Source organism: Rissa tridactyla, chromosome 18 (genome assembly GCF_028500815.1).
Source record: "Rissa tridactyla isolate bRisTri1 chromosome 18, bRisTri1.patW.cur.20221130, whole genome shotgun sequence".
Taxonomy (NCBI): Eukaryota; Metazoa; Chordata; class Aves; order Charadriiformes; family Laridae; genus Rissa; species Rissa tridactyla.
The window spans coordinates 3952910-3966491 of record NC_071483.1 but is presented as its reverse complement, the minus strand read 5'-3'; the positions used below and the strand labels follow the sequence as shown (position 1 = coordinate 3966491).

General features: G+C 53.1%; 1 protein-coding gene across 11 annotated transcripts in view; it reads right to left on the bottom strand.

The window, feature by feature from the left end:
• Window positions 1–7082: 7082 nt before the first annotated feature.
• The window catches only part of LDLRAP1 (low density lipoprotein receptor adaptor protein 1), a 29831-nt gene continuing 23331 nt past the window's right edge, over window positions 7083–13582 (bottom strand). For 3 of the 11 annotated variants that reach the window (XM_054223496.1, XM_054223490.1, XM_054223491.1), the window contains 2 exons: window positions 12104–12138; window positions 8632–10337 (listed from right to left, as the gene is read on the bottom strand). In XM_054223496.1, the coding sequence (XP_054079471.1) occupies window positions 10193–10337; window positions 12104–12138 (180 nt within the window). In that variant the 3' untranslated portion in view covers window positions 8632–10192. The other 8 variants (XR_008469721.1, XR_008469722.1, XR_008469719.1 and 5 more) reach the window with 7 other exon arrangements.

Sequence of the window (13582 nt, the reverse complement as noted above, 5' to 3'; positions counted from 1 at the left end):
ACATCGCATCAAGGGCGGGGGAAAGCGGCTATGAAATACAACAGGCACGCTAGCCAAGTTTCTCCTGTCATAGCTGTAAAATGATTGTGTGCTCGTACCTGTCTGAAGTCCTTAAATAACTTCACCAGAAGCTTTTCTTGTTCTCCCATCACATTCCACAGACTTGAGTCGGGTCAGCTCAATACATAAATGGGAGACCACAAAGGAGCAAGTAACCCAGATTCTGCCAGTCTTCCCCCAGAATTGAGGCTTGACTCACCCAGCACCGTCCATCTGCTGGATCACGGTGTTTCAACCAACACGTAAAAACAAGACCCACCCTCTTCTCCCCCTTAAAAGCAAAGGTCTCACCCACCCAACATCAGCTGTTTTCAGACACAATCACACTTTGCTGATGAGCTCTGACCCCCCGCCCAGCCCCAGAAAACTTACAGACGCACCAAAGCCCCAAACGTGAACCTCGAGCATCAAATCCAGCCCAATTTAAGAAGCAAACCCCAGGCAGACCAGCACCAACCCATCTCCCTGCCCACAGACATACCATCAGATGACAAATACTCCCAAGTACCTGGGGCTGGGGCTTCTGGGATTTATTTAATTACTCCGGGAGGCAAGCGGGTGGGTTTGGGGACGCTGTGAGTCAAAGACCTCCACCTGCAGGTTCCTGCTCGACCTGATGCCGTGCAGCTGGGAGGGAGGTGAGGCCAGGGAGTGACGGCTTGAACTTGCTGCCTGGCGTCCAAGGTCGGTGCCCAGGGTTTCTCTGTGGTCATCAAGTAAATATTTCTGACTCCAGCCGGAGCCATGGCTTTAATAAAGCTCTGCCAGAGTGAACTGGATTGTCTGTGGCTCACGCAGCAACCACAAAATTACAGGTTCCTGTTATAGACTCTTAATTAAAAGGTGATTTCACGGGAGCCATAAGGAGGGTGATTTTCAAATGTGAGCCGGATCTGCAGGTCCGACAGAGTTTTCTGCATCATTCTCAGACCTCTTTAACCACCCACCTTCTCTCACTCTGGCTTCTTGTTTAACTCACGTAACGAAACCGAGTCGATCTGAAAGTCACTGACAGACGATACCCCCCGGTTCCTGTCACGGTGTTTGCCGGCGTCGCCCCGATCACAACCCTGTTCAAAGCCTGCAGCCTCTCTCCTTGGAGGCCCCTCTTTTTCCACGGATGCGGAGCTTCCCCGACCTTTCCTTACAAACAAACCAAACCAAAGAACCCCGACACATTTTCTTGGTTTTTAACCGAGCGCTGGCCCCGGCGAACCACAGCCGCTTGCCCGCACGTCGGCTCTTATTCTGCAAAGGTTAAGTGACAAGTAATATTTTATATCGTTAAAGACTGCCTCGTTCCTCTGTAATTTGCATGTTCTGCTCTGGAAATGTATCCTGCTGGAATTGCAGCCACCTCTGGGGGAAAATGCAGGAAATGATGACCCAGGAAGGTACCACACGGCAATGGGAAACAAAGGAGATAAAAAGCCAATCTCTGCTATTACTGAACACGATAAGATCCCAGATACACACAGGCTTGGTTTAAGATCGTGTTACTATGTACGAGTACATTTATTAAGCCTTTGTTCTTAACCTGAGCTTTCCAAGAGAGCCCATAAACATGGTTTACTACCATAATTTCTGTTATAACATAATAATACGTGAGCTTAGAGGAAGGCTATCAGCTGCTGCTTTTTTATATATAAAATCTTCCTGGCTGAGCAATTTTGACCTACTATTGGTCCAGATGACGCATATGATTCCTATAATTGAGATTGGAGAGGAAAAAAATGCCATTCTATTTCTTCCAGCATGTTTGTTTCTTACATTTGACAGCTCCGTGTCTGTCGGCAGGGCTTTTTTCATGGTAAGGTGAAGGAATTTTTCAAGAGTGGAAAGCTATAACTGCTTCCTACCAAAAGTCACAGAGGAGGCTCAGATGGAGGGATGGTGGCTGTAAAATATCTGGGTATTTCCCCACCGATCACCTTTTAAATGTCCAGCAGCTGCTGAAGTTGTTTTCAGGGGGTGACAACTAGGAATTTTGAAAGAATAACATGTGAATAAGGCTGACTCCAGCTTGTCATCTAACAAGCAGGTTCCCGATGCTGCAGGGTCACAGAATCACAGAACGGAGGGGCTGGAAGGGCCCTCTGGAGATCATCCCGTCCAACCCCCGGCCAGAGCAGGGTCACCCAGAGCAGGTGGCACAGGAACGCCTCCAGGCGGGGTTGGGATGTCTCCAGAGATGGAGACTCCCCCACCTCTCTGGGCAGCCTGTGCCAGGGCTCTGCCACCCTCACAGCAAAGAAGTTCCTCCTCGTGTTGAGGTGGAACTTCCCATGGTCAAGTTTGTGCCCGTTACCCCTTGTCCTGTCCCCGGGCACCACTGAGAAGAGCCTGGCCCCATCCTCCTGACACCCCCCCTTCCAGTATTTAGCACCATTGATGAGATCCCCCCTCAGTCGTCTTTTTTCCAGACTGAAGAGACCCAAATCCCTCAGCCTTTCTTCATCAGAGAGATGTTCCAGTCCCCTCAGCATCTTGGCAGCCCTTTGCTGTCCCCTCTCCAGCAGTTCCCTGTCCTTCTTGACCCAGGGAGCCCAGAACTGGACCCAGCGCTCCAGATGTGGCCTCCCCAGGGCAGAGCAGAGGGGGAGGATGACCTCCCTCCACCTGCTGGCCACGCTCTTCTTGATGCACCCCAGGATGCCATTGTCTTCCTTTTCCCCTTCCCTTTCCCCTTCCCTTTCCCCTTCCTTTTCCCCTTCCCCTCCTACTTTCCCCCGATTCAAGCCCGAATTCACATCGGCTGAACTCGACGGAAATTCTCCGGTCCCACACGGGATAACCAGGAGGCACCGACTGGGATGAAAAAGCCTCGTATGAAGTAAAGATTGCAAGAACAAGCCTGAAACCCTCCCTCTCCGGGTAATGAAGCATGCTGGCAGTTATTAGGTTTAGATCTTTCTGTAGGCAGCATATTGATGGAGAAAGTGCTGTGTATACAGTTGTTTATTTGCAAAAAAGGTAGGGGAAAAAAAAAAGATTCTATTAAAATCCTGCACCTCTGGGACTGCCTTTGAAAGGCATGTGATGTGACTCCAGGAGAGAAGTGATCAGCCTGTAATAATTTAGATGTTCCTGTTGCTATGGATACTTTCTTCTTTTTTTTTTTTAAGTGAAGCATACCATTGTAATTTAAATTTCCAGTAACAAAAAAAAAAAAAAAAGGTAGCATATTAAAAGTAATAAAAAATGCCAGAGACATAACTGTTTTATTCTTTACTGTCAGTTTTACTTGTGCTGTGACAGTATATAGAAGTGATAAAATTGCCACGTCTGAGGAGATTTAGGACTTTTACACGTTTTATTACATTAATTAGACCTGGGGCTCACAGGTACCAGCGCGTGATACAGGCAATAGCCGAGTGACAGGCCTGGTGCTGGGACGTCACGTTAAAATTCACGCTGCCAAGCTGCGGGGGGGGAGGAGGGCTGTAGCTAAAACGAGACCTGACAAGTTTGGGGGCTGTTACGGCGAGATTTGGGTCGGGAGATGGAAACACAAAGGTACAAGCCGGATAACTGCCTGCAAAGTATCTTCATCAAAGCTTTTTAAGCCAAAACTTTGCCTGGAGTGGTGTTACCTTCCGTGGGACTGTGAACAGGCGAGACAGAAACTGCCGCCGTGGTTGGCAGCGAGAGCGTCGGGGAAACTCGGCCCGGGGACCGTTTTCCTCTTGCACGGAGGCTGGAGCTTGCGCCGAGGAAGAAATCACTGACGGCGATGGCTGGAAAAGTGAAAAAAAAAACCCCTTGGAGGCAGAAAGTGGGTGATCTGGATCCCAGTTTGCAGAGTGGCGGGTTTGAAAGGAGGGGAAGGAGAATTCCCGCGGCATCAGCCCCTCTGCCCGGAGAGACGACGGCTCTGTGACGCCCCGGGCGCACGTTTGCGGCTGCTCGCCCGAAATGGAAACCGAGATGGGAAAAGTTTGGGGCAAACAAGGTGCCTGCGGAATAAATTGAAAAGACAAAGAAGGCAGCAAGGGTTTTGGTATCTAAATACTGGTTTTCTCACATCGTGGTTCAAAAGACGCCTCTCAGGGAGGAGAAGGCGTCAGAGTTACCGTCTTGTTCTGCAGCATGACGTGAATGGCTGTATTATTTCAGCCGTGACCGGTAACGTTGTTCCTACACCGTTCCCTCGGCCAGGACAGGAGTCTTGGCCTGAGTTTGTGGGCTTTAAAGCCAAGCTTTTCAAATCCATATTTTCCCCCCTCGCTTATCTTTCCCAAGCTGCAAGTAGCAGCCGGGCGAGTGATAAATCACAGGAGTCGGCAGGGATTTTGGAGCCAGAACTTGACAGGGTTGACGTTTCACAACCTGCCTCTCCCCATATTTCCTTTCGGAGGGAGAGAAGCGACCCCGCGGCCCTGACGTGGGAACGGTGACGTTGGTGACGATCGCGCCTGGCTGCGGGAAGGAAAAGCGAAGAGGCTGGAAGGTGGCAGGGTCCCTGCCAGCGCAGCCGGCGCTGCTTTTCCCGGCGCTCCCACGCTGGGTTTGCTGGCACGACCCGGCTCCTGCCGCATCCAAGACTGCGCCGCGGGGAATAAGGCACGAGCACTCAATCGCAACGACACATTTCTGCGCTCCCAGCCGGGGCCGACAGCTTTCCGACGGGTTCGTGCCCCAGGAGATGCTCGGTGCTGCCAAAGGTGCGCGGCGCCAGCCGGGATGGAGAAGCCCCAGGCTCCGGCTCCCGGCGCCTGGCTGGGGACCAGCACCAGCCGACGGTGGCACGTGGCCCCGATAGCCGAGCGCTAATCCGCTTTCCGGGCAGAGCAGAGGGTCCCTCTGGCTCTGCCGGCCCAGGGAGCTGCTGCGGAGCCAGGAGTGAGAAGCAATCGCTGCTAAGGAAGATCAGAGCCCAGCGGAGGAGGGACGGAGCGTGTGCCCAGCGTGAGAGGCCGGTGACAGTAAATTAACCAGCACTTGGTCACTAATTACCTTCTACCTGCACATTCGCTGCGCAACTGCCTCTGTTCTTCCCGCGCTGCCTGCATCTGCTTTCTGGCTCCGGCTCTCTGGCCCCGTTTCCACTCCTATCTCAGGCGGCTTCCTCTTCCTGCAGCTCCTAATGACTCGACATCCCTTCTTTTTGTAAAGCCAATATTTCTCCTCCGAGCCAAGAACCAGCTGGAGATGTTTGCTTTTAGCAGGGAAGAAAAATAACAACCAACCCCCAGCAACCCACAACGCTGTTTCCCATTATCCTTCCCCTGGGCTTTAGAGGAGAGGTGCTAAATAAATGAAGTAATGCAATATTAAGACTCCCTCTGTCATAAGCAGGATCCACTCGTTCCTGATAAATTGCTCGCAGTCGGATGCCGGCTTTTCTTGCTAAAAGGACTTTAGAGCCGAGGGCTGAAAGCTGAGGCCCCGCTCGCTCGCGATGGGTAATTTCATCCGCTCCTGGCCCCGCGGCCGCTGGTGTGGGCTCCCGGGTCCCCCCGTGCTGGGGATGGGAAAAGCTTCTGTGTCCTCCCAAGCCCACGTTGCATCTTGCTGGGCTCCAGGCGCCCGACGGGGCTGGTGCTGCCTCCGCAGGAGCCGCTCCGGCAGATCTTATTTAATGCAGCAGAACAGGGGCGCAAACGGGCACCGCCAACCCCACGTCGGCACCCACCCGATGGCTCGAGGCCCCGGCTTTCAGGGAAAGGCAGTCGGATGGATTTCCTCTGAAGGGGGGGGGGGGCATAAAAAAGTTAACTTTTTGACAAGCTTATGGATTTTTGGCATGGAAATGACAGCTTTTTCAGACGGAGACACTTCCACGCGCAGGAGGGATTTGGCAGAACGGTCCCGTGCCCTCGCTGTCCGTGTGGCCCGGGGGGGGGCGGCCGTGGCAGCACTCAAGAGCATTCGTGGAATAGGGAGGAAACGCTTGATAAACTTAACGTCTGCACGTAAAGCCAGGCTGTGTCTTGGCAGCAACGGGACGCGGTTTTGGGGGATGCATTAAAGGAGTTCAACGAGTTGCGGCACCAGCAGTTAAAGAAATGAGCTCCCAAGCCCATGGCTTGCACTAGCTGCGGGTTTTGTTTCTTCACCAGGTGCTTTCAGGAGGGAGATTGAAGCCGGGCTCCAAGTTAGAGCTTTCTCGCCCACGCTGGCTACCATCCGTAGGATGGATGGAGTTGTTACATCCAACGCCCCCCCGTGCCACCGTGGGGTGACAGAGCAGCATTTCACGGCACAACGGCCGCCGCCGCTGAGGCTGCTCGAAGGGAGGAAAAGGGGCAGCGAAGTCGCACCACGTCCCGTCCGCCCCCCAGGGAAACACGGTTGGGGGCGGGAAAAGCCACCGGCTCCCCCGGCTCACGGTTGATGCTGCAGCCCCCGATGCCGCGGCCGCCTTCCCACGGCAGAGCCCCGTCTCCTCGGGGTGAGCTCCGTCCTCCCTCCCTCCCGCAGGTGAAGGAAACGGATGCCGAAAGTTTCTTAACCGGCACTTAGAAAAAGGGTCACATCAAAACCGAAAGATCAGTTTGTTCCTCGGTGTCGCCATCAGTTATCATAGAATCAGAATCATTTAGGTTGGAAAAGACCCTTGGGATCATCGAGTCCAACCATCAGCCCCACTCTACACAGTTCTCCCCTACACCATATCCCCCAACCCCACATCCAAACGAGTCTTAAACACATCCAGGGATGGCGACTCCACCACCTCCCTGGGCAGCCTGTTCCAGTGTCTGGCCACTCTTTCTGGGAAGAATTTTCTCCTAATGTCCAGCCTAAACCTCCCCTGCTGCAGCTTGAAGCCATTCCCTCTTGTTCTATCGCTAATGACCTGTGAGAAGAGACCAGCACCAACCTCTCTACAATGGCCTTTCAAGTAGTTGTGGAGAGCGATGAGGTCTCCCCTCAGCCTCCTCTTCCTCAAACTGAACAGACCCAGCTCCTTCAATCGCTCCTCATAAGATTTATTCTCCAGGCCCTTCACCAGCTTCGTTGCCCTCCTCTGCGCTCGCTCCAGCACCTCGAGATCTCTCTCGTGTTGAGGTGCCCAGAACTGGACACAAGACTCAAGGGGTGGCCTCGCCGGCGCTGAGCACAGGGGGACAATCACCTCCCTGCTTCTGCTGGTCTCACTATTTCTACTACAAGCCAGGATGCCATTGGCCCTCTTGGCCACCTGGGCACACTGCTGGCTCACGTTCCGCCGCTTGGCAATTAGAACCCCCAGGTCCTTTTCTGCTGCCCCCAGCCTGTGGCGCTGCGTGGGGTTGTTGTGGCCCAAGCGCAGGACGCAGTGTAAGTGCAAGATGCATGAAGGTGCCGGCTGCCGGCACTCAGCACTCGTAATCGGGGACGTCTCACGCCAGAACTGACAATTTAAACAGAAAAAATGAAGTTTGACTGAATTGTTTGCTTTGTTAGTGCAGCACTGTGGGAAGAGAGGCATCTCTGCAAAGCCCCTCCACTCTGCCCTCGGCCCAGCTCCGGTATCCCAAAGGTTCAATCTCTTCGTCAGCATCCCCGGATGAGTTTCTCCCTGTGATTCCCAGAGGAGCGGCAGCAGCGTGAGGAGCCGGTTCCTGCAGGAGCCGCTGGCTCCAAGCTGGCAGCCAGGGAAGGCAGGAATCATAGGGGGAGGCCGAGTACCCAGGGCAGTGCCGGCCTCTCCGGGCTGTTTTTATTTAAAGGCAGCTGTACGAATTAAAACTCCCCCCCCCGAGGGAGAAGCACTTTGCACAGCGACTCAGGAACTCTATCAATTAAGAGATTTTGGGTTTTGACGTTATCAGCACCACGTTTACCCGAAGCACCAACCTCCCTCTTCTCGTCCCTTGTCACAACCATCCCCGGAGGCTGATCCAGCAACGCGGGGGCTCGGGAAGGGATGGCTTTACTGATCCGGCTGCGATGGTCACCTCCCAGCCCAGAGCAGGAGGGAAGGTGGCTGCGGCACTTCCCTCCGTGCATCCCGCATGGCCGCATCCAGTTCCATAACCATTGCCCGGAGGCGGCACAGCAGGGTGATGTCTAACTGCTGCCGTCTTCCCACCTGGATGGCGCTGGAAAGAGTCTTCCCATGGACACAGACCTCCCGTGGATGTTTCCGAGCGCTCCCTGCTAAGGCGTCAAGGGAGATGGAGAATTCAACCGGTTAGAAACAGAAAGGCTTCTACGCGGTAAAAGGACTGCGGTAAAAATCAAGTCACCCAGCACAGACACTCCAAAAAATGCTGGAAGTTTTATTTTCCTCAGTACAGGTCCTCTTTACAGCAGGTTTTCTTAAAAAACTATATACATACATATATAGTATTGTGCATTTCAGTATATGCTCCTGGAGTTTCTAGAAAAGGAGGAAGATCGACGGACAGAGAAATCCTCACGGTCCGTTCCTGCAGCCCAAGCTCTTTCCAAGGAAAGTCACCCCTCACCGGGGCCGGGACGCGGCACTCGCCGCAACCATTTCTGCCCCGTTTTGGCATTATTTATGCCATAGGGTCACGTCTCCGCCGTGTGCCTCTGTAGCACCGACAAACTTTGAATAACTCCTTCAATCGCGAGAGACTGATGCTACCCCTCAGATCAAATAAGGCACGGGCACGGTAGTTTCAAGATGTAAAATTGCTTTAAACACACTTTTGCAGGATAAACAGAGCAGACGTTTTGTTAAGAGACACGATGACTCAGCTTCACAAGCCCTCGACACCTTACCACGATAACACTTGGGGGGGGGAAATCAAATCTAAGTTAGAGTCACTCAGCTGTTTCCTAATAAATTCTTTACAGCTGACAAAGAGGTTTTTATTTTTTTTTTTTCCTGAAAGCAGTTTTAAGAGAGTTATAAAGAGCTACCTGGGGAATGAATTAGTGTTTCAAAACGAAGTTACAAATCTATAAAACAGATTAGTATACTTCACGTAAGGCCACAAACACGGCAAACTGTCAGTGCGCCTATTTAGGATCATTAAACTTAATCTTTTAATTAGCATAAGCTTTATACCTCCATTACTTATTTCCAATTCCAGGAGCAGATAAAGACACTTCCCCAGCTCCCGGGAGATGGGCTGTCGGCGGGGGGTGGAAGGATGGGAACGCTGCGGGAAGGGGCCCCTCTTGCTAATTGGACATCCAGGTATTGGTCTTGCCTAATCCGATTCCGTGTGAGTCCATCGAGCGAGCAACAACCAAACGGTTCTGAGACAGGGAAAGGGCACGCAGAGCCCAACCCGCTCCGCGGGGCCGGGAACACGGATCCATCGCGCCCCCGGGTTCACCCGCCCCGCAACTTCCAACCCGCGTTAGCGAAACAGATTGTTCCTCCCCGGTGGTTTTTGCTTTTAAAGCCAACAGCGCCAACGGAGCCTTCGCATTTGGAGGCGCATGAGAAGTCAGTTTTGAAACAGATCTGCAGCCCTGCCGGGTTGGGGTTGGGTTTTTTGGGTAAATAGCTTCGGAAGAGAAGTTACAGGCACTGCTTACCTTGACAATCCGGACCATTGCTTTCAGCTCGAGTTTTAAAGTGCAAAACTTCATAGAGTCTTTGGGTAAAAAAGCGTCAATTCCCATACGAAGGCGGCGAAGGAAGAGCCAGAACACGTCGGGGTGATTGACAACTGTGAGAGTATCACCGACATCCACGACAAAAGCAAGATCTCTGCCACCCCTTTGATTTTAACGCCGTCGGCAGCTGCCGCGAATCTCCTCGCCCTGCCTCGGCAGGGGATGGGGTGTTCAAGAAACAGCGGATTAGTAACAGTTGTGCTCGCCATCGCATTTGCATCTGCAGACCTTTGTCTAGAAAAGTATATAACAGAGAGACTTTGGTGTTGCATAGGCTTTTTTCAGAGAGGAACAGGCACTGCTGAAGGTTCTTTGACGGTATATTGCCACCTAATACTGTAGATGCTCTACACACCTTCCAATAATAAATGTAAACTGTAACGGCTATGAATAAATATGTTCAAGAGCATCTCGTGGTTTAGATAAAAGCAAGGTACAAAAATCTGCATTAGATTTCTAAAGCTTTGGTCTAAACTGTGCCGTAACGTCGTCCGACTTGGTGAAGAGCCCTCGGAAGGGCCCCTTGCGTACAGCACCCGGCACAGCACGATTCAGTCCATGGACTTCTAGTGGTTATTCTCTTGTCAGCCGTTAGACGCGTTTGACCTCAAAACATGAAGAGATCATCTTTCTCGCCTGTGGTGGGATCTATTTTGTTCCAGTCCACAGGCGAGAGCGTTTCTGCGCTCTGGATGTCCTGCGCCGTCAGTCCCGTGTCGAGGACGTGGGGGTTTGTCCTTGACTGAGCCAGTCTGAGAGGGGAGAGAAACAGAAAATAAGAACGCGGATCCCCGCAGTTCATAGCCTGGATGCTCGACGCATCCGCAATGCCGAACCCTTGCTGCAGTTCCACCTTTTGAAATCCTCCAGCGGAATAAAATAATTCAGCGAGGGGCGAGCTGGCACACGGCATTTGCAGCTCCCTCAAGTTCGTTGCAGCTTTGCTGCTGCTTTACCCTAACGTTTCCCCTACAGGCATCCAGGGAATTTGCAGTCTGGACATATTAATGGTCTGGCAAAACAGTTTTCCTCCCCCTCCCGATGGCGGGTGCATCGTTAGCTGGGATCTCACCTCAGCGTAAAGGCTCCACTGACGGAAGGAGCAGCCCCAGTGCAATGGGAATGGCTGGAGAGCAGCCCTGAGGAGAAGGACTTGGGGGTGTTGGTGGACGAGAAGCTCAACACGAGCCGGCAACCTGCAGTGGCAGCCCAGAGAGCCAACCGCATCCTGGGCTGCATCAAAACAACTATGGCCAGCAGGGCGAGGGGGGGGGATTCTGCCCCTCTGCTCCGCTCTGGGGAGACCCCACCTGGAGTCCTGTGTCCAGCTCTGGAGCCCTCAGCACAAGAAGGACACGGAGCTGTTGGAGTGGGTCCAGTGGAGCCCCTCGGAGATGCTGGAGCCCCTCTGCTGTGGGGACAGGCTGAGAGAGCTGGGGGGGTTCAGCCTGGAGAAGAGAAGGCTCCGGGGAGACCTTCCAGCCCCTTCCAGTCCCTAAAGGGGCTCCAGGAAAGCTGGGGAGGGACTCTGGAGCAGGGAGGGGAGCCATGGGATGAGGGGGAACAGCTTCAAACTGAAAGAGGGGAGATTTAGATGAGATAGCAGAGAGAAAATTTTCACTCTGAGGGCAGTGAGCCCCTGGCCCAGGTTGCCCAGAGAAGCTGTGGCTGCCCCATCCCTGGAGGGGTTCAAGGCCAGGTTGGACGGGGCTTGGAGCAACCTGGGCTGGTGGGAGGTGTCCCTGCCCAGGGCAGGGGGTGCCACTGGGTGGGCTTTAAGGTCCCTTCCAACCCAAACCATTCTACGATTCCCATCACCCCACAGGGGCCTGGCCCGCATGAGGACAGACAGGAAAACTCACCTGAAACAAACTGGTTTTGTTTAACATTGCTGGAGCGCTCAGTGTGCACATACAGGAAAGCTCGTAATTTGGACTGGGAAGGGAACTAAGCCACGTGAAGCTCCAGCCACGAACTCGGAACGCGCCCGGGTGCACGAATTCCAAATGCAAATTCCAAACAGAGTCACCCCGATGCAGCCACGCTGCGGCAGGGACCCCCGGAGCAGGGAGGCTGCTCTCCCCAGTCCCTGCTGGTCTGGGGACAGATGGGAACCAAGTCCCAGGGATCATCCAAACCTCACGGAGGGACGAGGAAGCGTAAAGTCCTCCGTGCCAGAAGCTGGGACCAGCATCGCCACAGCTAGCATGGGGGCTGGAAACAGGCAGCCTCAAACCACCCCGGCAAGAGGGAGCGGACGCGCTGACTGCTTGGGGAATTAAATTCCCTATTACATACAGCCTCTCTCCATCCTTAAAAGGTTGTCAAAATATTTGGCTTATCAGCCAGCCTCAAAGCCTATCTTTCAATTAACAGCTGAGGCAGTGATGGGGCAGCTGCCTAGGTCAGATGACGGCGGCTGATTAGATCAGAAGCATTATTAAAAGCCAGTCACTAGTCAAGTCTCCCGGGCTGGTCCCCGGTGGCGTGAACTTGTAAAGGGAGCGATTAGAATTACCTTGAAAATGCCTCGTCGAGACCATCATCCATTTCCTTTGTTAAAGAGATAAAAAGAGAGAGAAGTAGTTGCTAAGAGAACGCACAAAAGCGTATTTAGAGACCAGGCTCTGCACTTGAGCGCAGCAGACAAAAAAATAAAAAAATTTATATATATATATATATACACACACTTCTGAGTGCCTAAAGCAACACTCCTCTCGGCACGCGGCCTCCTTGGGCAGGTTTTATCTCACTCTCTGCACAAACCCCAGGGTAAGAGGTGTAACTCCGGTGGCACGGGATTCCTCGGAGCAGGTCCGCGGGCTCGGGGTAGGGATGCCATGCTCCCCTCATTGCCCCTGGGCTTGGCCCTTTCCCACCATCCCCAAACCAGGCTAATCCTGCCCCGCTGCCTGCACGGGCCGGATCGGGCCCATCAGCTGGATGTCATCCCTCTCTGGGGTTAACCACAGCCCTCAGGTCCTCCAGGTCCCGCCACGAGACTGGCACGTGCTGCGGGTTCCCGCTAAGAGGAGGGACCAGGACAGAGCTCGGGAAGATGCTCCAGGCATCCCTCGGGGCTCTTTTTGGATCAGGAACCCGGAAAGCAACTCTGCAGCAGCACAGGGGGAATCTGCGTCGCTTGGAAGCAGCTCTGGGATCCTTCATCTCTGCTCTGCTCTCACCGTTTCCCAGGGAAAGCACCTGAGGTGCTGGGGGGAGAAAGATTTGCCGTGCAGGAAGACGGGCTCCGCGCGAGGGCTTCGCTACGGACAGACTCGACTATTCCCAAAATCTTGTGATGTACTCACAGACTTAATGTAATATGTAAAGTATAAAAACTCTGCAAGAAGGGAGGGATCGGACGCTGCCGATAAGCCTCCAGGATTTGGTATGACTTAGAGCTGATCTTCAGGTTTAACCTGAAAAGCCTCAGGCTCAGACCCGGCAGACTCAAGAAACAGGCTCCAGGCAAAGGCCTTTATCGTTCAATCCTCCAAAATTTAGCAGAAGGCGTGTTTCCACATGGCGGGGAGAAGGTCCCAAGTCAGGCGGGGCTTCAAACACCAGCCCCAGCCCAGTTGGTGACGGAGCGCTGGGGCCCGGAGGAGGCTCCCCGACGGCTGCGCACCCAGGCAGATGGTCCGGGGTGTTATTTTTCTATTAGCAGTCATGAAACAATTAAGCCAGATGACTGAGGATATTTTAGAGAAGCCATCCCTGCTCGCACAAGCAAGATACAGCCGCAATCAAGAACAAGGGAAAACTAAGAGTGATAACGAACATAAATATAACCTGGTTTTAGTGAACGGTAAACAAAAGCCACCAACGTAATGATTTTTTCCCCCCCAAACAGAGCAGTTAGGGGGTCTCTCAATTAAGTGACAAACCACTGAGAAACGCTGCTCGAGAATAAGTAATATTCAATTATCTGGCAGCGGCGTCTCTCGGAGTGCCTCGCAATCTCCTTCATTTATTTACAGAGCCCAAAAAGGGC